The following is a 23607-nucleotide window of genomic DNA, read 5'->3' on the forward strand; positions in this document are numbered from 1 at the left end:
AATAAACAGCAACAGCTATCTCTATCCATTGTGTGTAACTTGCTGCAGTGAAAGGGTTAAAAAGGCATTTTTCCCTTGTCTTTATTTTATTTTGCAGAAGAACCACTCTACAAGAAAATAGGTGACAAAGCTGTTCTCACACCAGACTCTGTGGAGAATCTCATCACCAACATAAGATGGATACATGATGATAATAATGTTGCCATGGTATGGCATGGAGACGAGATTTTATCCTACCAACATTTCAAAGGTACACATTTAATGTAAATCCAGGTGTTTGGTAGAAAGATATCAAAGATAGATTTTAGTTCAAATTAAGGATCTAAATGTTTTGCAGTTATAAATTAATTATTTCAAGGGATTATTTTTCAGTATTTCATAGGTTCATAGGTCCCAGATTTTGGCTAAATAAAATGATGTTATAATACAGGAGTTTTAAATGTGTTTTCTGCATGAAGGTGTCACTTATATTGTACAAATAGTTCCCAAAAATCTGAATATGTTGCATTTTATAGACTCATTCATTCATTATATCTGTCAAACCCAATTAAAAACCTAATTACACAGTTATCAAAGGGAAATTAAATAAATTGGGGTTAAAATTCATTTGATATTTCAGAGGGAAATCAGCTTTTCTCCAGCTGTCGACTCTTAAGATGACTATAAATCCTCATTTAGAAGATAAACTTATTGCAGATCGTGGTTCACTGAACATTTCAACTGGAGTGATGACGATCACAGGACTGACTCGAGACGACAGCGGCATTTACACAGCTGAGATCAACGGCAAAGAAACCAGCAAGACTAAACTCCTGGTTATCTGTAAGTGGAGGAAATGTGTATGAAGTTTGGTTTCATTTATTAAAACAGCCTTAAATTCAAAGGAAGTTTTTTTTTGTTTCATTTTCTATCAGCTCCTGTCCCTAAACCCACCATCTCTGTATCGTGTGAGCCTGAGATGACCTACTGTGTCTTCACCTGTAGTGGCAGCATCACAGGTGCTGAACCAGTCACCTACTGGTGGACAGCAGATGAAAAGAGGTGGAATTCAACCAACCAGCACAAAATAACAAAGGTATCACATGATAATGATGTTTGCGAGTCTCATCACTAACAGATAAATCCTGTTGCAACAATAAACCAGAATCTAGTCTTTAAATTGATTCACATATTCAGGCATCAGTTTAATTGTTCAGTGATTTTTTTTCAGGCTTTCTGTTGTCCGAGTTACTCTCTCTGCATTGTGTAGTTATCTGAGCTGTTACTGTACTGTTGTTAATCTGGACATACTGTGAAAAACAAAGGTTCCATAAAAATGAACTCTTTATGTTTGGTTTATGAGCTTTCAGCTAATATTGTTTTTCTCCTTTCTAGGTAGATAAGGAGCTGTGGTTCAGCTGTGAACTTGAAAACCCAGTCAGCTCCATCAGCAGTGAAAAAGTCTTCAACCCCTTCATAGAAAGTGAGTTATCAAACCAACAAATATCTGCTGTAACACATTTAATGTATTAATGCATCTTAATATTTGTGCTAAACATGACAATGTCCTCAATGTCCTTAAAGGAGTTACACAACATGTTCTAACAGACATTAAATGATTACATGATGAGCTTTGAGTTCATTATTGTTCTGTATTGGGGCTCCTCAGAGTGCATTATCAAAGATCAGCTAAAGACATTAGAATACAATACAGTGTCCCTATAAACTATTATATTAATTTTTTTGTAGGTATTCAGAATTGGAGGCACCTCTTAAAGGCACTAGTTGGAGTAATTGTGTGCATCATGATCATCTTAATCATCTATTTAATACACAAATACATAAAAGGTAAGTAGTCACAAAATATTGTATTTATTTTGATGCACTAAATATTGTGTATTTTTGTGGTCTGATATAAATCAAATCTTTGCCTTGAATTTACATTCTTTATATTTCTTTAGGTGTGGTTTATTAATATTTCTGTAAATTTGACTGATAATCTAGTCGAGCATCAAACATAATCAGGTTCTTTCAGGAGTGTGATTCTACCAACAATAATAATCCTGATGATGTATTTTTATGCTGAGAGACACAAAGTTTCTATCCTCATGCAAACATCCACAACCAGAACAAATATCAACAGATTATTTTATGCAGATTTCATGAATCTCAAAAGAAAATGTGAAGCAGCAGAATTTCCTGTCAGGTTTTGATTGTGGATGTTAATTAAGTAGTAACTCACACTCTGTTTACTGGAAAATAAACTCAAATTATAAAACAAATCATGATTAATGAGGAATTCCAGTGAGTTAACACACACTTATTCATCTTTAATACAGAAAGAGCTGCTAACAAGACACTGAAAGGTAAAAAAGTACTTTTTCACACCTATTTGTCATAAATAATTACAGTATTTATTATGAAAATATGTTTAATGTTCGGTTTTCCTGCATATAATACTCAAAAGCAATTAATATCAAAACTTTTTAAAAAATAAACTAATGAATTTGTTAATTTGTAGCATTAAAACTTTTAACTGGTCATCAGTTTAATCAGTTATTGTTTCAAACTTTTTTAACAAAACAACAACAGTTACAAATAAAACATGATTAATGAAGAATTCCAGTGAGTTAACACACACTTATTCATCTTTAATACAGAAGAAGCTGCTAGGACAGGTAAGATTTTCTCTCTGATCATCTATTTGTCTTTAATCATTTTAGGAGGATTTAACATGACAGTATTTGTAATAATGTTCCATTTTCATGCGCACATCCAGCACTTTAAAAATGCAACAAATAAAATGCTGAATTTGTTCATTTGTAGCTTCAGAGAAGCTCACTTGTCATCAGTTTAACCAGTTATAGCAGTTATATAACTTTTTACATAACTGGTTAATTATAGAGAAGTTAAAACGGCAGTCAGATCATATTGGAAATTAATCTTTGGTTTAACCGAATTATATGTACTACTTCATTTACAGTTAACATTATTTACAAATAGGAACTACAACGTTCACGCATGTCAGATGCATTGTGATTGTGACAGTTTAACTTTTTAACATTTTAACAGAGGAGCTAACAAGTCTTCTATTGAAAAAAGAAACATCCACCCAAACCAGTAATGAAGCTGGTGAGTAAAATGTTTTAATATTCAACAGGTTTGATGGTCAAAGTCATGACAGTTGGATTTCTTCTTTCTGTACTTAAGCACAATTTTAGGTACTTTAACTTGAGTGTTTTCCATTTTATGTTACTTTATATTTCTGTTACATTTCAAAGGGAAATATTAAACTTTTTACTCCACTATGTTTATCTGACAGCTACAGTTACTGGGAACCTTGCAGATTTCCTAAAACATGTGATCATGATATAAAATATTTGTTATAATTAAAGCTGCAAGCAGTGTTGGGCGGGACCTTGCCCCCTTGCGTACGTCGGGTCGTGGCGAAGCGGAAAGGTTTCCGTTAGGGGCATCACACATTTAAGGGCAAGTTGTGCACTTCCTGTTTAATTTAGGTCAGTGGTGTCAGCGCATGATTTGTATGTCTTGATAAGACAAACAATTGAGTTTTGGTTGGATCTTTCTACGACATTCCTATCAGGCATAGTGGCTGTCTAAGTGTTTCTAGGTGGCGCTAGAGAGCACATTTTGGCACTTTTTGGATTCATTTTTCCATTTTATCAAATTTATGGCCAGACCTGATGTGCATGGTAAATTTGGTCTGTTCTGGAGCATGTTTAGGTGGTCAAATTTAGGGTCAAAGTGGTGATAGACTCTCCTCCCATTCATTGTCAGAGCAGCACTTTTTAATTTCGTTGTATTGTTCACAATATAATGACAATAAAGGCTTTTGACTTTTTGACTTTGTCTATGGGAGTGTTTTGGCGAGGGTTTTTGGGCACTTGACCTTTGAGGGCTTCTAAAATCCAATCCGGACGAGTAATGAAAAAGTTGTTCAGAACTTTTGTGCAGCAGGGTGTGATAAATCAGCTATTTAAGTTTGAAGCCGCCACGATGAACGCCCTCGGACAAGATAACGTTTGTAGGAGGCCACGAATCGTCAAAAATCCCACATGTAACAGCAAATTGTGCACTTCCTGTTGGATTTAGGTCAGGGGTGTCAGCGCGTGATTTGTAGGTCAAATTGAGGCTCAAAGTGTCGATAATATAATAATATTAAAAATAGGAAAAGAAACAAAAACAATAGGCTCTGGATTCCTTGCCCTCTTGCCTTTTGGCTCCGTCCCTAAATAGTTGAAATCAGCAGCAATTTGAACCAGAGCAGTAAAACTTTATTTACACATAAATAGACACTCACAGAGGCCATTTTTTTGCATAACAAGTAATTTTTACTTTTGATAGATTAAATATATTTTTCTGCTGACATGTTTGTAATTTTACTGCAGATTCTGACTACAGACTTTTATTTACTGGACTAATGGAGAACTTTTAAAGTGTGATATTACCACGACTACTAAAACAGACTGAATGTTACAATGTTGACTCTCCATTTAATTGTTTTGTTCGGTTTCCACCAACTTCTGAAACAAATATTCATCACTTTGGCTGAACAGAAGATTTATCTGAGCTGTTTAAAAAAAATAAAAAAACCTTTAGAGCTGAGGGGAACTGTAGGATTCATTCTGGATTTGTCATTATGACCGACACATTTCACATTATACAGTCATTTGATACATTGTCCATATAAAAGTATAGATTAGTGCACCTTTAATGCTCATTAAAATAAAACAAGTTTTTCAAGTTACTCTGTTTGCTCAGCAGCACCAGTTTTACACATCAGTCACTGGGGGTTTAATGCTCATTAAAATAAAATAATAAGTGTCTCAACTTATTGCTCTTACTGCTTAGTATGTTAAAGCAGCATCTGCTTTACAGAGTAGCCTGTAAAAAGTAGGAGGTATTTCACTTCTTACCACAAGGTGTCAGTAGTCATTAGACCTGAAGACATGTATTTGTCTTCCTGTAACCTGCCAGAAGTAAAAAAATTAAAAAAAAAAAAGGTGGAAAAAAAGTTTAAATGAAATAAAACTGATACAGTCTCTTCTTTTTCTTGTAACAACACAGACCCCAAACCATTATGGCAGTATGAGAGAAAGAGTGGAGAATGGAGGGATTACATGGAAATGGTAAGTTAGCTGCAGAGTGGAGTTTATGTTTAACTGAGACACTTGTTTGTCTCTGAATAATAAATACATTTCAGCATTATTATGATTTGAATGTACTTTTTTCTGCAGACTGACCCTCAAAATAAATGCTCAGTATCCAACGATGACATTGAGGATTGGTACCAGGACAAACCCCAGGACAAAATGTCCTTCAAAGTGAAAGGACACCCCTGCGAGCTGGACTTCACAGGTCGAGTTATCTTTTAAAAACTGTGAAAAATGGCAAAGTTTAATATCTTTAAAGTTGTCTGTAAATATCTGTGAAAGTTGGAACTAACTGTTGGTAAAATAGACTGTTAGAGTTTAGTTAGTTGTGGAGAGTTTAAAGTAGCTGTTGATGCTCAGATTAATTTCCTTGAAAGAACTGCTTCATTTAAACCCAACAAAATATTAATGAATTATTTATTTATTACTGGAAATGTTATTCTTCCAAGATGTTCTTTTTTACGTGTTTTTAACTTGTGAAACAGTATTTCATTTTTATGTACCTGCATAAGAATGACAATTAAAGTGAATTGAATTGAATGTCGAACTGTATGCTAGTTTGTAGAGACATTTCCTTTTTTGCATCTTCAGTGGACCTGGGTCACACTGACTAAAAGACTCTATGTTACACTTTAAGGAATATCACTTCACATTTTTGGAAATTTACTACTCTCATATTAGTCGGGTAAATATTTTCAGCAAGCAGCCAGTTAGCTTTGCTTAGCTTAGCATCAAGACTTAAAGCAGGAAGAAGCCTAACATAAACACCTCTAAAAACACAACTTGTTGGTTTTACATTTTGGTTTATGTACGTGTTAAAATTAGTTTGATATAACAGGTTAATTAGTGACTTTAGATATTCAATTAGACAAATTGTATCTTCAGCAGAGCCAGGCTTACTTATGCTAACTAATACATAATCTTAGTTATAATATAATGAAATAAAAGACTCCTGAAACATCACATGGAAAATTCAATTATATTTTCTTATTTTCCACAGAGATGATTCAAACTAACCTCAAGAGCAAAACTAAACGCAACATCAGACGTGTGTTGCTGCCCCCTAAATGCTGATGTATAGCAGTTTCCTGTTCTGACCATCAGTTTTAATGATCTTCATCTCACTGAGGCCACGCTCCCAAGCAACAGCAGATAAAGGGAGAACATGGATCAGCTCAACCACCATCAGAAGGAGGAGAGGTTGTCGGCTGTACAATACATATATGGAATTTCACTTCGATCTTCTAATGCCAGACAACAAAGCTTCTGTTACCAGCATAATTTAAATGTTTCTGAAGGTTCCTCAAGTTTTGCTTTAACTGTATTTTAAATTGAGGATAGATGGTTTGAGAAAGTTGAATCAATGAGGTCTGGATGTGTAGGCATCATGAGAAGTGTTACTAATCTATATTTTGTATGATATTGTTTTATATGTGATTAATTGCTTGTAAATGTTGCTAATTAAATTGGTTTTAATTGTTTGTCTTGTACTGTATTGTTTTATATCTTTTTTCGAACATTACACCATTAAAGGTTACATTAAGGGTTAATGTTGATTAATGTTAAAATTAAAAGATCATTTCTTTACAGAAGTTGAATTAGATTTCCCTTCTGTGTTCTAATATTTAAGCCTTGAGTTACACAGTTTGAGCCAATATAAACTATTTTCTTCATTCTATTAGGCCAGGCAAGGCAGCTTTATTTGTATAGTGCAATTCATACCCACTGGCAAATCAATGTGCTTTACATAAAAACAAACATTTAACTGTAAGAATTGGAAACAAAAAACAAAAAAACAAACAATTTGAGAAATAAAACCCAATAATAGTAAAAAACATAGAAACATTAAGAAATACAATTAAAAACAAAATAAAACCCCACCAATCATAACAAATAAAAATAGAAAGAGAGACAAATAAAATAAAAACTAGACTAGAATAGAGCATAAAATATAAGTTTGCTGCATAAAATAATGATTTGCTTTAAAATCATTAAAAGGACATACAGTGCAAATGCTTTATAAAAGCTCAATCATAAGCACATGAAAAGAGAAGTGTTTTTAACCTGGATTTAAAAATGTTCACAGTTGGGGCTGATTTCCGTAGCTGCTGGTAGTTCAATCAGGAGAGACAAGTAAATAGAAAGATATTTATTGTAAATATGTAATGAATAAAATCTTAATAATGACAAAGTTTTTGGCGCTTGAACTCCATGAGGAATCATCTCTGAACGGCTGCATATATATGTATAGATCCCCATGAAGTCCAGACACTGGTGATGGTAATTGCTAATGGGACTGAAGAGAATATGGCAGATGGGAATAGACTGCAGATCCTGTAGAGAATGGCGGAGATGGGGAGGTGGTGGGGCGCAGGAACAGCTGTATGACAGGAGTGAAGCAAAGGGAGAGAGGCACATTTAAACGGACCGCTACAGGATGATAGGCTAAGGCTGAAGTGTGGCGATTTGCTATTGGTTGCTGAGATCGACAGGTCACTAGCAACAATTGAAATAACGCCCTAGACATAGAAATCTAGGTAATAGATGAGCATGCTTGAAGGAGGCAGAAGTTACCAGTTATGCCTGTATGTTTTAGAGTCTTCTGACTGAACTTTCGCTAAGCTTCATTTTGTTCCAGTTGTGTAAAAGCTGCTTTACCATGTAGTAGACATTCACTTAGAAAAACACATCACACGTTTTACAGCAACACACAAACTCGGGGGTGGGTGATAGTTGAACTAATCTATTTGTAACCGGTGGTGGTTGACGATGTGACGTGTGTGCGTTGTGTACATTGCAGCAGCAGAGACTCAGGCAGAATGATTTTGAACAGGACATCCGTTTATTTTGATCACAGAAACAAACAACAACAAAATCCTCAGGTCAGTCAAGTTAACACATACGAGCCCCTACACAAATCAAACGACACAGAAACATGTTAGTATATGAAGCAAACCTCAAACTAACAAACAGAAAAGATGCGTACATCACCCATGGATTGCAGTTACCTCTCCCATGGTCTCTTTAAAATTAAAACCTGAAGAGTACGGTTTGGAACCTGCTCTATGTGTAAAGTGCCTTGAGATTAATTTGTTTTGATTTGGCGCTATACAAATAAATAGGGATGTCCGATATTATTGGCCCTCCGATATTATCGGCCGATATTTAATTAAAAAGTTAATATCGGGGAGTATCGGTATCGGGTTTTTATAACCGATATTTGTTCTGTAGGCTTCAGCATTTCCGAGCCTGCATGAACACAGCATGGGATGTTTACCGGCGCGTGCTTGATGACGTATAACAACAACAACACGCTAGACTCGTGGGTCTCTAACCGTGGCTAACAGTGGCTAACAAGTTCATAGCGTCCACCGCCATGTACACGAAAACACAAACAGAAACGAGGTTTACCTCCTCGTTGTCATTTTCTCTGTTATGCTTTCGGCGAGTGGCCTCTGTGACGTCACCGTCAGAGTCCGGTGGGTCTTATCTGGGTCCTACTCTGCTGGAGACACAACAGCTGAGAGGAGCGAGTGAGAGGACGTTTCTATTAAAGGTCCCGCCTCCAGCAACGGGGCTTATGTCTGTGGTTTGGAACTATTTCCGAGTGTTCCTTACGGATAGTAAATTTGTAATTTGCAATTACTGCAAAGCAGCATAATAAATATGGCAGTGCAGTTGAAGTTGTTCTTTTATTTTGCGCAGACAGTGTTTACATGTGGAAAGCCATGTTGCATTTATGCATGCATCCAGGGGGGCATCACAGTAAAATTAGGCATAATGTGTTAATTCAACAGTAGGAGATATGTTATGTTGTTACCTAATAGTTTTGGTGTAAAAAACCTGCATATATCGGTATCGGGTGATATCGGTATCCGAAATGAAGAGTTGGGGAATATCGGAATATCGGATATCGGTAGAAAAGTCAATATCGAGCATCCCTACAAATAAAGATTGATTGATTGAGCTTGATTAGAAAAGTGGAGAGGCAGAGGCGGGAAACAAACTGTTAGTGGAGGGTCGCACAGAAATTAATGTCGGGGTACAATAAAAACACTCACACGTTCCACACTTGACCGGAGATGATGATGATGATGATGATGATGATGATGATGATGATGATGATGATGATGATGATGATGATGATGATGATGATGATAATGATAATAATAATAATAGTAGTAGTAGTAGTAGAAGTATGACGTCCCTAGACCTCCATAGTAAATGGGTCTGCCTTGCTTTCTACTCTCCTGTCTTCTCTGCTCCTAGATCAGGGTTAGTCAAACTCATTTTAATTCAAGGGCCCGTACAACCCAATTTGATCTCAAGTGGGCCGGACCAGTAAAACCATTGCATAATAACCTACAAATAATATATATTATAACTTTACTATAATAAACCATCTATTTACCTAAGAAGAATGAGTGCAATTTCAACAATATTGTCTGTTTTTTTGTTATGTTTTGCACAGAAACTGCTGATTGATAACAATTTGCACATGAATGATTTTTAAAAATAGTCACGATGTCCTAGATGGTCTGGTCCCTCCTCCCTCACCAAGGGACTGAAGTCACCTTTTGGGAGCCTTCTAAAACAGGGGAAGTTCAAGATGGCGTCCTCTCCCTCACTCTCTGGCCCTTTTGGAAGGCTGGTGCCTTTCAGTTTTTTGATTGTGTTAAGAGCAGCCTTGGTTCATATTATTTTTTACTTTAAAATTCTTGGTTGAATAGGTCGAATTTGTTAACTTTTTAATAAATCACTTATTTAATTCAAGCTCTTACAGTGTTTGGTCTCCCAGCTTTGTTATGCCCTTAAACGAGCTGGGCATAACACTAGTAATATAATTAACTCAGTTACATAGCCTATGTATCCTCCTTATGTCAATATTCCCGAGCTGTTTTAAATAAAAAGCACATACAATTGTGATAAAACAACAAAAAGGGTGTTCAAGAAAGTAATATAAAAGTGAGATGTAATGTGTCCTAAAATAGGACTTATGAGAAGAAGCCAGCTGTCGTGTTGAAATGTTTCAACCTTTGCAAGCCCCAATACTCAAAACAAAACATTGTCAGTTAAAGAGCTTTTTATGGACATTAATCACAAAGTACTTTATATGAACATGATACAACATGCACAAAGTAAAGAAGTGTAATTACTTACAAAAGCCAAAGAAAGTTTTAATAACGGCTTTAAATAATCACAGTAGCCAATCATTTTAACAGAAATGGTGCCTATCTGAGACTTTGTAAACCTGATAAATTTCACATTTCATTGTCTATACTGCGAGAAGTTTCACATAAGTAGTTTGATTCTGTCTAATTGTCATCAAACTAAAGTTCACTAACATGATACATGTCGTTTGTTTCATCTGCGTGAGAAACACCGCTGTGATGAGGAAATGAAGCGTGTGAAAGTAACTTACAGAGAGACTAAAGCATGTAATAAAATATAAAACTAAAAATTTGACAGCAGTTCATCAGGTGAAACACTTTGTGCCAGACTAAATGTGAGTCATGTGACCCTGCCTTAACCTTCACACTCACTTCTCTCTTTACTCTCAGCAGCATCCTTCCCTACTTTTCACTCTGTGAATACATTCATAAATCTCTGTATACTCGAAATATCATTGAACATCGTGAATTTATGTGTCTTCTGTTGAGACTAACTGAGAACATAAAATGTAATTCTGTTTTGGACCGCAGTCAGAACCAGCAGTAAGTTTTGGATAATTTAAACTGACATGTTGAGAAAATATATGACATGTTATATGTTTTTATGAAATTTATTTTGTGCATGCTTCATGTTATTTTTTTAGGTTTCAATTTGAATTTTGTAACCACACCACCACGTAGGATAGGTCAAGTTTCCGTTACAACATGATCACATTTATAGGCTTTAGTGACAACAGGAAATGTACATTTTAAGTCTAACTGTGAATATTTGGCTGTAAACAGTTTTATGAATTCTGTTTAAGGAATAGTGATGTGATGAGGAGTCATAAGAGGTTTTAAAGGGATATTTGTCCCTAAATTCGATTAAAGTCAACTTGGTCACTTTATGTCAATTACTTTTACATTAATAAAATATGTGTTTAAACATTTAATAAAATGAGCACATTAAAAAGACAGTTCACATTTCTAGTCTGTCTTAAAACAGTCAGGAGGGTTTTTTCAGATGGTTTCATTTATAGAAGTGTTAGAAGTCCAGAGAGATAAAATAATGCAATATTAAACTGAAAATCATATATGAGGCCAGAGAAAATTATAATAAACACAACAACACTTTCTTTGAAGGTCTGACCCCAACAGGTTATGAACCAGTGGACTAAACTACCACAACAACAGCTTGTTTATTCATTTATATATTACACATTTGTGTATTCATTTATTTATTAACATTTATTCATTCACACATTTGTCTATTTGTAATTTTGTTTATGTACGTTTATTTATCCATTGTGTAACTTGTTGCCTGATTATAACAATACAAAGAAATATATATATTTTTTTTATTAAATAGGTGCACTATATAACTTTAGACAGTTTTTATTTTATTTTGCAGAACCACATGCACAAAGAAAAAAAGAACTATTACTTTGGTATAGAAGCTAAATAAAAAGTTTTAATAATGGCTTAAATAATCACAGTAGCCAATCTTTTTAACAGAAATAATGTCTTTCTGAGACTTTGTAAAGCTGTTAAAGTTAACAATTCATTGTCGCTGTGAGAAGTTTGATTTTGTCTAATTGTCCTCAAACTAAAGTTCACTAACATGTTACATGTGGTTTGTTTAATCTGCGTGAGAAACGCCGCTGTGATGAGGAAATGAAGCCCTTGCCTTTTATGGCGATAACTTACAGAGAGACTGAAAATATGAAACAAAGCGCAAGACGGTGGACATTCAGGTGAAGTGCTTCGTGTCTGGATGGTAACTCTCTTTACTCAGTCTCAACAGCTTACTGTCCTACTTTTTCACTCTGTGAAATTAATTAATTAATAAATCTCTGTATACTGTACATATTTAAAAATATCACCGTCACCGTGAATTTATTTGCCTTACTTCTATTCAAGTCTAACTGAGAACATAAAATGTGGATGGTTTACTTTCTGATTTGGACCGCAGTGAGAGCTAGGGGTAAGTTTTGGATCATTTAAACTGTTTTTAAACTGACATGTTGAGAAAATGTACAATGACATTATAATCTTTGTAATTTCTGTACATGCTTTGTGTTATTCTTTATGTTTCAGTATGAATTTTGTAGCCACACATCAAGTTAGACAATTCCTGTTACAACATGATCACATTTAGAGGCTTCAGTGTAAACAGGAAATGTACATTTGAAGTCTTTAACTGTGAATATTTGGCTGTGAACAGTTTTATAATTTTGGTTTAAGGAATAGTGATGTGATGAGGGGTCATAACAGGTTTTAAAGGGATATTTATTCACTAAAATTAGTCTAAAGTCTGTTGGAAATTACTCGAGGTGCTTGGGGCTCTTCAAATAAAATGTCATAACACACAGTAATATAGTGGTAAGCACAAGAAGAAAATGAGTTTACATTTCTAGTCTGTCTCAAAACAGGAGGTTTTTCTTTTCAGATGGTTTCATTTATAGAAGTGTTAGAAGTCCAGAGAGATAAAATTATACAATATTAAACTGAAAATCATATATGAGGCCAGAGAAAATAATAATAAACACAATAATTCAACATTTTGTTTTTCTCTCTTCTTTAATTTTTTATCCTTTTGATCTGACTCCTACAGGTTGGGAACCAGTGGACTAAACTACCACAGCAACAGCTTGCTTGTTCATTTATTTATTAACTTATAAATTCACACATTTGTCTATTTATAATTTTATTTATTTATCTTTTTACTTTTATCTATTGTGTAACTTGCCATGAATATACTGATTATAACAATTCAAAGAAATTGATAATTGTTTTTATTAAATAGTTGCACAATATGACAATTGATGTGATAAGCATTTTTCATTTCATGTCGACTTCAAACAGAAATTTGCTTGTTTTCATTTTATTTTACAGAACCACTCTACAAGAAAATAGGTGACAAAGCTGTTCTCACACCAGACTCTGTGGAGAATCCAATCACCAGCATAACATGGAAACATGGTGATAATATTGCCATGGTATGGTATGGAGACAAGCCTTCATCCTACCAACAATTCAAAGGTAGACATTTAATGTAAATCAAGGTGTTTGGTAGACAAAAATCAAATATTTTACACAGTAGTTTAAAGTTTCTGATACTTTAAAGTTGAGATTTTGGTTTAAATTGGAGTTGTAAATATTTTCAGTTGTAAATTAATTCAATGTCAAGGGATTCTTTTCAATAAGTTTATCTCAAACTTTGGCTAAATTAAAAAATACAGGGGTTTTAATTGTGCTTTCTGGTGGAGTTTTTAAGGAGTATAACCCATTACATTTGACAAATACATTAATGCTAACTCTGAATTTCACATTAATAAAATGTTATGATTCTTTAAAGGTATACTGTAAAATAACATCTGAATATGTTGCAATCCATAGAGCCATTCATTAAATCTGTCACACACAATTACATAGCCTACCTTAATTACATAATTATAAATAGGTAAATTAATGGAAATGGGGTTCAAATTTACTTTATTCTTCAGTGGGAAATAAAATAAGCCTTTTTTGTATGTAAATGAGCTGTTCTACAAACATGTTTAGTGTTTTAAAGTGCAAATTTCTCCAGCTGTCCACTCTTAAGTGACCAACACTGGAAATAATTGTCTGTAGCTGAAAACATACTGTAAGATGACTATAAATCCTCATTTAGAAGATAAACTTGTGCGTTTTTACAGATCGTGGTTCGCTGGACATTTCAACTGGAGTGATGACGATCACAGGACTGACTCGAGACGACAGCGGCATCTACACAGCAGAGATCAACATTAAAGTCAACAGCAAGACTCAACTCATGGTTATCTGTAAGTGGAGGAAATGTGTTTGAAGTTTGGTTGAATTTATCAAAACAGCCTTAAATTCAAAGGAAGTGTCTTTTTGTTTCATTTTCTATCAGCTCCTGTCCCTAAACCCACCATCTCTGTAACATGTGATCCTGAGATGACCTACTGTGTCTTCGTCTGTAGTGGCAGCATCACAGGTGCTGAACCAGTCACCTACTGGTGGACAGCAGGTGATAAGAGGTGGAATTCAACCAACCAGCACAAAATAACAAAGGTATCACATGATAATGATGTTTGTGAGTCTTATCACTAACATATACATACTGTTGCAACAATAAACCAGAATCTAGTCTTTAAATTGATTCTCATATTCAGGCATCAGTTGGTGACCAGCTGAGGCATAATCCAGACTGTTTCTGAAATGAGCTTTAACTACAGTTGTTGCTGCTGACTGACGATCACTATAAAACAGACACGCTGCGGGAGGCTAAACACGGGAGATAACTATTGATGCGACCATAAATTAATTCACATTCAATTCTTTGACTCAATTTATTGCCCTTTATTATCATATCACAACGCTGTGCAGCTGATACATTTTAATAGTTGCTAACACATGAGCTTGTGCAAGGAAAAAATGCATATAAAAAGGTCCATAATGTGATGTTAAGCGGTCAACAGAAAGTTTCCCTCCCGACTCACCCTCCTTCGTAGACAAAATCAGAACTGAGCACAGGTGAGCACAAGTATCTGTAATCAGAGTACACTGCACAGTGACACGCCCACCACCCAAGCGCCAATGGCGTATACTCACCCACATCACATCGACATCCAAACCTACCAACATGACACTCACACTCATAAAAATACCAGGTTTTTGTGATGCAAAGAAATAAGAACAATGAGAGAACTTTGATGCTTTGGACCACGGCTTTTGCTGTAAGATGCAATGCACTCCAATCCCTAGCCACCAATCAGAGTCCGAGCTTTCAAATACTCTGCAACCTGTCAGTCAGAGCGGCTGGATCTCGCCTTACTGCTGTGCTATACTGTGTTTTGTTGCTGAGAGTTGTTGGATGTGGGCCAAGTTTAGTTATTACTGATATACACCTTTCTTAGTTATTTGTTTGTGTTAGTTTCACTAAGAGTAGGGGTGCTGCTCATCTTTTTGTTTTTTTGTATCAGTCATTATTAGAGGTTTTGGTAGGTTTTGTTTCTGGGGTTTTTTTTCTCATCACATTAGACAGATTCGTAAGCTCTGTTTTAGGAGTCATCTTTTGGTTATATTCTTTTGTTTGTTTGAGCAGCATCAATCGGCCCTTGTTTTGTTTCTGTAAACTTCCTCTGCGTAGAGTTTTGAGTAATCCTTGGTTAATAAATATTTTTTTTTCTAACCTTAACATCTGTTTTTTATGTTACATCTTTCATTTAACGATCTGGGTTGTAACAATGAGCTTTAAGCTAATATTGTTTTTTTATCCTTTATAGGAGGATAAGGAGCAGTGGTTCAGATGTATACTTGAAAACCCAGTCAGCTCCAGCAGCGGTGAAAAAGTCTTCAACCCCTTCATGAAAAGTGAGTTATCACACCAACAAATATCTGCTGTAACACATTTAATGTATTAATGCATCTTAATGTTTTTCCAAAACATGACAATGTCCTCAATGTCCTTAAAGGAGTTACAAAACATGTTCTAACAGACATTAAATGACTAAATGATAAACTTTGAGTTCATTATTTTTCTGTATTGGGTCTCCTCAGAGTGCATTATCAAAGATCAGCTAAAGACATCAGAATACCATTTGTTTGAATCATTAATTCATTCTTTTTTTGTAGGCAATCAGACATGGATGTTCATATTAAAAGTAGTAGTTGGAGTGATTCTGGTTGTGTGCATCACTGGATACTTCATATACAAATACAGAAAAGGTAAGAAGTTACAAAATATTGTATTTATTTTGATTCACTAAACATTCAGTATTTTGGTGGGCTGATATAAATCAAATCTTTGACTTGAATTTACATTCTCTATATTATCTTTAGGTGTGGCGTATTAATATTTCTGTAACCTTAGTCGTGCATCAAACATAATCAGGTTTTTTCAGGAGTTTGATTCTACTAACAATAATAGACCATCCATCCATTTTCTGCCACTTATCCGGGGCTGGGTCGCGGTGGTATCAGGCCAAGCAATGTGACCCAGACATCCTTCTCCCCAGCAACGTTTGTCAGCTCCTCCTGAGGGATTCCAAGGTGTTCCCAGGCCAGAAGGGAAATATAATCCCTCCAGCATATTCTGGGTCTACCCTGTGGTCTCCTCCCAGTTGGACTTGCCTGGAACACCTCCAAAGGGAGGTGTCTGAACTTTTAACCCTATCTCTAAGACCCAAGAGCCAAGACACTCTCCAGAGGAAACTCATTTCAGCCGCTTGTATCCACAATCTTATTCTTTCGGTCACTACACAAATCTCGTGACAATAGGTGAGGGCTGGAACATAGATGGTGGATCGAGAGTTTTGCTTTCAGGCTCAGCTCCTTCTTTACCAGGACAGTCTGGTGCAATGCCCGCATCACTGCTGATGCGGGCATCCGCCTGTTGATCTCAAATTCTGTCTTACCTTTACTCATGAACAAGACCCCGAGATACTTTCACTCTTCCACTTGGGGCAGTAACTTCCTCCCAACCCTGAGGGGGCAATCCACCTGTTTCAAATCAGCTGAAAACCATCCCATTGCCTGTTGGAGGTCCTGGTGTGTTGAGGCCAACAGAACCACATCATCTGCAAATAGCAAAGAAGCAATTCTTAGGTCCCCAAACTGGACTCTCTCCTCCCCCCAACTGCGCCTTGAGATCCTGCCCATGAAAATCACGAACAGGATCAGAGACAAGTGGGACCCTGGCGGAGCCTGACACCCACTGAGAACAGGTCTGACTTACTGCTGAGGATGTGGACACAGCTTTCACAGTGGTCGTATAGGGACCAAATGGCTCGCAGCAGCGACCATGGTACCCCATTCTCCTGCAACACTTCCCACAGGGTCCCCCGAGGGACACATTCGTAAGCCTTCTCCAAGTCCAAACAAAGCACATATAGACTGGATGAGCGAACTCCCATGCCCCCTCCAGTAACCTTGCAAGGGTGAAGAGCTGGTCTACTGTATCACGGCCAGGACAGCCACCTTTCCAGCTCCCTGGCATAGGCTTTTCCCGGGATGCTGAGTAGTGTGAACCCCCAATAGTTGGAACACACCCTCCGGTCCCCCTTTTTAAAAATGGGGTCCACCATCCCAGTCTGCCAGTCCATGGGCATTGTCCCTGACCTCCATGCGACATTAAAGAGGTGGGTCAACCATGACAACCCCACAATGTCCAGAGCCTTCAACATCTCAGGGAGAATCTCATCCGCCCCCCGCTCCTTGCCACTGAGGAGCTGTTTAACTACCTCAGTGACCCGCTGGATCATCTAGCTCTGCCTCCTCCACAGAGAACAAGATTGGCCGGGTTTAGGAGTTCCTCAGAGTGCTCCTTCCACTGCCCGACAATATCCCCAGTCGAGGTCAGCAGTTCTCCACTCCTGCTGAAAACAGCCTGAGCTAAGCCCTGCTTCCCCCTCCTGAGTCGCCTGACGGTTTGCCAGAACTTCTTCAAGGCCATCCGATAGTCCTTCTCCATGGCCTCACCGAATTCCTCTCACACTCGGGTTTTTGCTTCAGCAACCGCCCGAGCCGCTGTCTTCTTGCCCGTCCCGTACTGTCTGCTGCTTCTGGAGACCCCAGGGCCAGCCAGGACCTTTACCACCTGTGTCCACCAGTGGGTTCTCTGGTTGCCGCCCCGACAGGCACTGACGACCTTCAGGCCGCAACTCTGAACAGTCGCCTGCACAACTGAGGTATTGAACATGGTCCACTTGGACTCCATGTCCTCACCCTCCCCAGGAATGCAGGAGAAGTTCCTCCAGAGGTGGGAGTTGAAGACCTCACGGACCGGGGGCCTCTGCCAGACGTTCACCCTCAATACTTGTTAAGGCTTCCCAGGTCTGTCCAGCAGCCTTCCCCACCACCTGATCCAACTCACCACCAAGTGGTGATCAGTTGACAGGTCTGGTCCTCTCTTTACCAGATTGTCCAAAACATAAGGCTGCAGGTCAGATGACGCAACTACAAAGTCGATCTGGTACCACTTACCCTTATGATGAACACCCTTATGCTCGAACATGGATCGAACATGGTGGCTAGCACAGAATTGGTTGGTTCAGATTGTGCAGGCCGTTCCTCCCAATTAACGCCTTCCAGGTTTCTCCATCATTGCCCACGTGGGCGTTGAAGTCTCCCAGCAGAACTATGGACTCGCCGGGCCACATCCCTTCCAGGGCGCCTCCCAGCGAGTCCAAGAAGCCCAGGTACTCTGAACTGCTGTTCGGTGCATAGGCACAAACAACAGTCACAGCCTTCCCCTGAGCAATGCGAATTCGCAGGGAGGCGACCCTCTCGCCCACGGGGGGAACTCCAACTCAATGGCGCTCAGCGAGGGACTAGTGAGTATCCCCAAACCCGCCCGGCGCCTTTCCCCTTGGGCAACTCCGTCTCCAGGAGTTTGGTTCCAGAGCTGGTGCTCTGCGTAGAGGTCAGTCCAACTATGTCTAGTTGGTACCACTCCACCTCCAGCACTAACTCCGGCTCCTTCCCCACCAGCGAGGTGATGTTCCACATTCCCAGAGTCAACTTGTGACGCTGATGATCCACACGCCTAGGCCCATGCCTCTGCCCAATGCCCGATTGGCATTGCACCCGACCCCAGACTTAATCCCTGCAGGTGGTGGGTCCACAGGGCAGCAGCTACATGTTATTTCTTCAGGCTGTGCCTAACTGGGCCCCTGTGGAAGGCCCGGCCACAAGGCGCTCACCGGTGAGCTCCCCTCCCAGGCCCTGCTCCAGGAGGGTGCCCCAGTTTCCCTTTTCCAGGCAAGGTTCCTGTAGCCCTGTGTTGCTGCTTCATCTGAGGTTATTTGAATCATTCTTAGTCTGGCCCCTCACCTGAGACCAATTTGCCTTGGGAGACCCTATCAGGGGCTAATGCCCCCGACAACACAGCTCCCAGGGTCACTGGACACACAGGCAAACCCCTCCACCACAATAAGGTGACGATTCACGGGGGATGTATTTTCATGTTGACAGGAAGTTTAAGTTAATATTTCTTTCACACCTATTCCTGGTTTATGTTTATGCTGATTAGCTCCTACTAATTATATTAAGGCTGGTTATTTGTGTTGCAGTGATATTATTTAATAAGAAATGATTAAGATTTCTGACACCTGTAATTTGCTTCTATACTTTTACAGTATTTTCCTCAAAGAATAGAAGATATGATGACGATTCCTGAATTTAATGTACTTTCCAGCAGTCTCCCCCGCATTTCAACTGAAAGGCTGCCCCGACTGTCTGTTTTAATGCTTCATGGAGGAGGAGGAGGCTGCAGCCTTCTTGGCTGCCACACAAGCTAGATGCTGTTGGCACTCCAGCAAGGTTTTTTGTAAATATGATGGCTTTGAACAACTTTCCTGTTTGATCTGCCTTGCTCTCAAACTTCTGGTACAATACATAGATGGAGTTTCACCTCAAACCTTGATCCTCCTCAACTCATTATGATGTTTTATATGTGATTAATTGTTTGTAAATGTTCCAAATTGAATTTTAATTTGAATTGTTTGTGTTGCACTGTATTGTTTTTTATATATGTTCCTTCCGAGGGTATTTTATTTTTAAAAATTACATCATTGGGGGTTACATCAAGGGTTGATGTCGAATAATGTTAACATTAAAAGATAATTTCTTTGGAGAAGTTGAATTAGCTTTCCTTTCCTCATTACTTTAGCCTTGAGTAACACAGTTTGAGCATAAACTATTTTATTTTATTTTATTATCATTTAAATGTCTTTTAAAACAATTATTTGTATTATTTGTATCTTGTATTTAATCATGTATCCTCAAGATATTTAACAAGGTTTTTGTGATTTCTTTGAGCACAGTAAACTGAGGTCACTGCTTGGAGAAGAGCTTACTGTTATAATTGACCAAAGTAAGATTTAAATTCAAGCTTTACTGTTTGTGGACACATTTTTTAAATTATATCTATATAATATTGATCATATCAATAAAGATGTATTAACTTGATATGTAGTATGTGTAATTTCCCTCCCCCTTATTCTTAATCAAGGTGTTGTAAACTGTTTTTCTTTTATTTATTCCACTTCCTTTTCTCCACTCATACCTCAATTCCTCAATGAAACTTATTAGGGTTGGTTGCTGTGATTTTGCAGGAGAAAGGGACAAAACAACAATTAGGACCACAAGCTATGATCTTGTAAAAAAAGAAAAAAAACAAATTAAAAGAAACTGAGCTTTCAACCCTGCAGGCAAAATAATCACTCATGCAGCACAAAAAAAAAGATTCATAAAACTGTGGAAAATAAGCATTTTAAGAATTGTGGTGATCCTTCCTCCAAAAGATTTTAGTCTAGTTTAACCATTTACAGTCATATTTACACCCCGATTTATTCACTCTTGATATTCTCCTCTGTTTTTTCCTTTGGCGCCATCTGGTGGAAAAACCCTACACCTGTCACTTTGACAGTAGCAGCGCTGCAGTGTAATAAATGCCTTTTATTCTCATATCCTGTCCTTAGTGAGCAGGACAGGTGATGATGATTAATGAGAGAAATGAAATGAGGGCTGAAAAGTGACAAAGTAAACATCTCTAAATCAGGTTCTTGGTGTGCAGGATTCACAGCTCCCTGGAGTCACAGACGTCCCTCAGGATGTCAGGTTTAACAATGATGACTTGAAATCATTTTAAACTTTGTAAAGAGTGATCATTTTAACCCAAAGCTTGAACTTTCACTGAATCTAACGGAGTGTATTGTGTGTCTAAAACAACCACGACTTAAATACAGCCGTGTTACATCATCATAAAACATAATTATTTTGTGCAACGAGCTCAATGAATATATAAGACAAACAAATCTCGCGAGAGAACTAGAATCAGATAAGACCTACCTTATTTCCTTAACACAACATTTCCAACTTTTTCGCTCTGAATATATTAATACATCTCTGTATACTCGAAATACTTTAAAATATCATCGTAATCATCGTGACTTTACGTGTCCTACTTTTTTGACGAAATGAGAAGAGCAAAATGTGGATATTTTACTTTCTGTTTTGGACCGCAGTGAGAGCCATCGGTAAGTTTTAAACTGACATGTTGAGAAAACTTATGTCATGTTATATTTTTAATAATATCATATATGTCTGTGCATGCTTCGTGTTGCTTTTTTAGGTTTCACTTTTGTATTCGCACCGTCACGGAGGATAGGCCTATTTGCCATTACAACATGACCACATTAGAGACTATCAACAGTGACAGAAAATGTTCATTTGAAGTCTTTAACTGTGAATATTTGGCTGTGAATTGTTTTATAAATTATGTTTAAGGAATAGTGATGGCGCTTTGTCACTTTGTTTTTTTGTTTTTCATTAATAAAATATGTATTTAGATATTTAGAATTTCATAACACACAGTAAAGTAGTGGTAAGTTTATGTTAAAAAGATGAGTTCACATTTGTCTTAAAACATCTTTTCAGATGGTTTCATTTATAGAAGTGTTAGAAGTCCAGACAGATAAAATTATACACTTTTAAACTGAAAAGCAAATAAGAGGCCAGAGAAAATTATAACAAACACACCAATACATTTAGTTTTTGTCTCTTCTTTCATTTCTTACCCTTTTGAAGGTCTGAACCCTACAGGTTGGGAACCAGTGGAATAAACTATCACAGAAACAGCTTGTTTACTTATTCATCCATTTACACATTTGTCTATTTATAATTGTATTTATTTATTTGTATATATATTCTATTTATCCATTGTGTAACTTGCTGCAATGAATACATTGATTATAACAATACAAAGAAATTGATTTTTGTTGAGGCATTCATTGTTAAATAGGTGCACAATATGACTGTGGATGTGATCATAAAAGCCTCAAACGGCATTGTTCATTTCATCTCGACTTTAAACAGAGAAATCTGCATTCATTTATTTTTATTTTTATTTTATTTTGCAGAAGAACCACTCTACAGGAAAATAGGTGACACAGCTGTTCTCAGACCAGACTCTGTGGAGAATCGCATCTACAGCATCACATGGAAACAGGGACCTGATATTGCCATTGAGTGGTATCGGTATGGAGACAAGACTTTCTCCTACCGACAATTCAAAGGTACAAATTTAATTTTTCATACCTTTAGTTTGAAATTTTAGTTTAAATATATTGGTAAATGAATCAAATCAACCAAAGTACATGTGGGACTGACAAAGTTAATCAATTATTACTACGTTGTTTCAATTAAACCAATCACTGTCTGGTTATGCAACCATTCAGTAGATACTTGGAAAGAAATAGAAATTCAACAAATGGGTCAATATTGCAGCATGTATATATCTGCTAAAATGACTATTAAGGACATTAGAAAAAATTAAATACATAATAATGGCCTGGATAAAAGTTATAGAATCAAAGGATCTAATATTTATTCGAGATTACTCTAGAAAGTTAATTTAAACAAACAAATTTGCAAATTGCAAAAATGTAATCAATTATAATTTAAAAAGTACATATTAAGGATCTTTTTAAAGGTATACTGTAAAATAAAGTTGAGCTTTCATGTGTTTGAGCCTTAAATTGTACAGATAGTCCCCAAATATCTGAATATGTTGCAATCCAAAAATGTATTCATTCATTTTCCCCCTAAAGCCTAATTAAATACCTTAATTACATAATTATCAGTGGGCAAATGAAAACAAGGCTTTTGTATGAAAATCAGCTGTTCTACAAACATTTTTAGTCTTTTAAAGTGCATATTTCTCCAGCTGCCCTCCTTAAGTGACCAACACTGGAAATAAGTGTCTCTAGCTGACAACACACTGTAAGATGACTATAAATCCTCTTTTAGAAGATAAACTTGTACATTTTTTCAGATCGTGGTTCACTGAACATTTCAACTGGAGTGTTGACGATCACAGGACTGACTTTAGACGACAGCGGCATCTACACAGCAGAGATCAACGACAAAGTCAACAGCCAGACTGAACTCCTGGTTGTCTGTAAGTGGAGGAAATGTGTATGAAGTTTGGTTGAATTTATTTAACAGCCTTAACTTAAAAGGAAATGTCTTTTTGTTTCATTTTCTATCAGCTCCTGTCCCTAAACCCTCCATCTCTGTATCATGTAAGAAAACCTACTGTGTCTACACCTGTGATGGCAGCACCACAGATGCTGAACCAGTCACCTACTGGTGGACAGCAGATGAAAAGAGGTGGCCTTCAACCAAGGAGCTCAAAATAACAAAGGTATACACATGATAATGATGTTTGTGAGTCTCATCACTAACAGATACATCCTGTTGCAACAATAAACCAGAATCTAGTCTTTAAATTGATT

At 37.1% G+C, this 23607-nt stretch overlaps 1 protein-coding gene across 1 annotated transcript in view; it reads left to right on the plus strand.

Moving 5' to 3' along the window:
- Positions 1-222: 222 nt before the first annotated feature.
- The window catches only part of LOC133976662 (titin-like), a 63599-nt gene continuing 40214 nt past the window's right edge, over positions 223-23607 (plus strand). Inside the window, exons 1-7 of the mRNA XM_062414920.1 lie at positions 223-250; positions 697-822; positions 915-1075; positions 1375-1462; positions 13199-13345; positions 14002-14127; positions 23362-23516. Of these exons, the coding sequence (XP_062270904.1) occupies positions 729-822; positions 915-1075; positions 1375-1462; positions 13199-13345; positions 14002-14127; positions 23362-23516 (771 nt within the window). The 5' untranslated portion in view covers positions 223-250; positions 697-728. The remainder of the gene's footprint in view (positions 251-696; positions 823-914; positions 1076-1374; positions 1463-13198; positions 13346-14001; positions 14128-23361; positions 23517-23607) is intronic.

The sequence above is a fragment of the Scomber scombrus genome, chromosome 24 (genome assembly GCF_963691925.1).
Source record: "Scomber scombrus chromosome 24, fScoSco1.1, whole genome shotgun sequence".
Taxonomy (NCBI): Eukaryota; Metazoa; Chordata; class Actinopteri; order Scombriformes; family Scombridae; genus Scomber; species Scomber scombrus.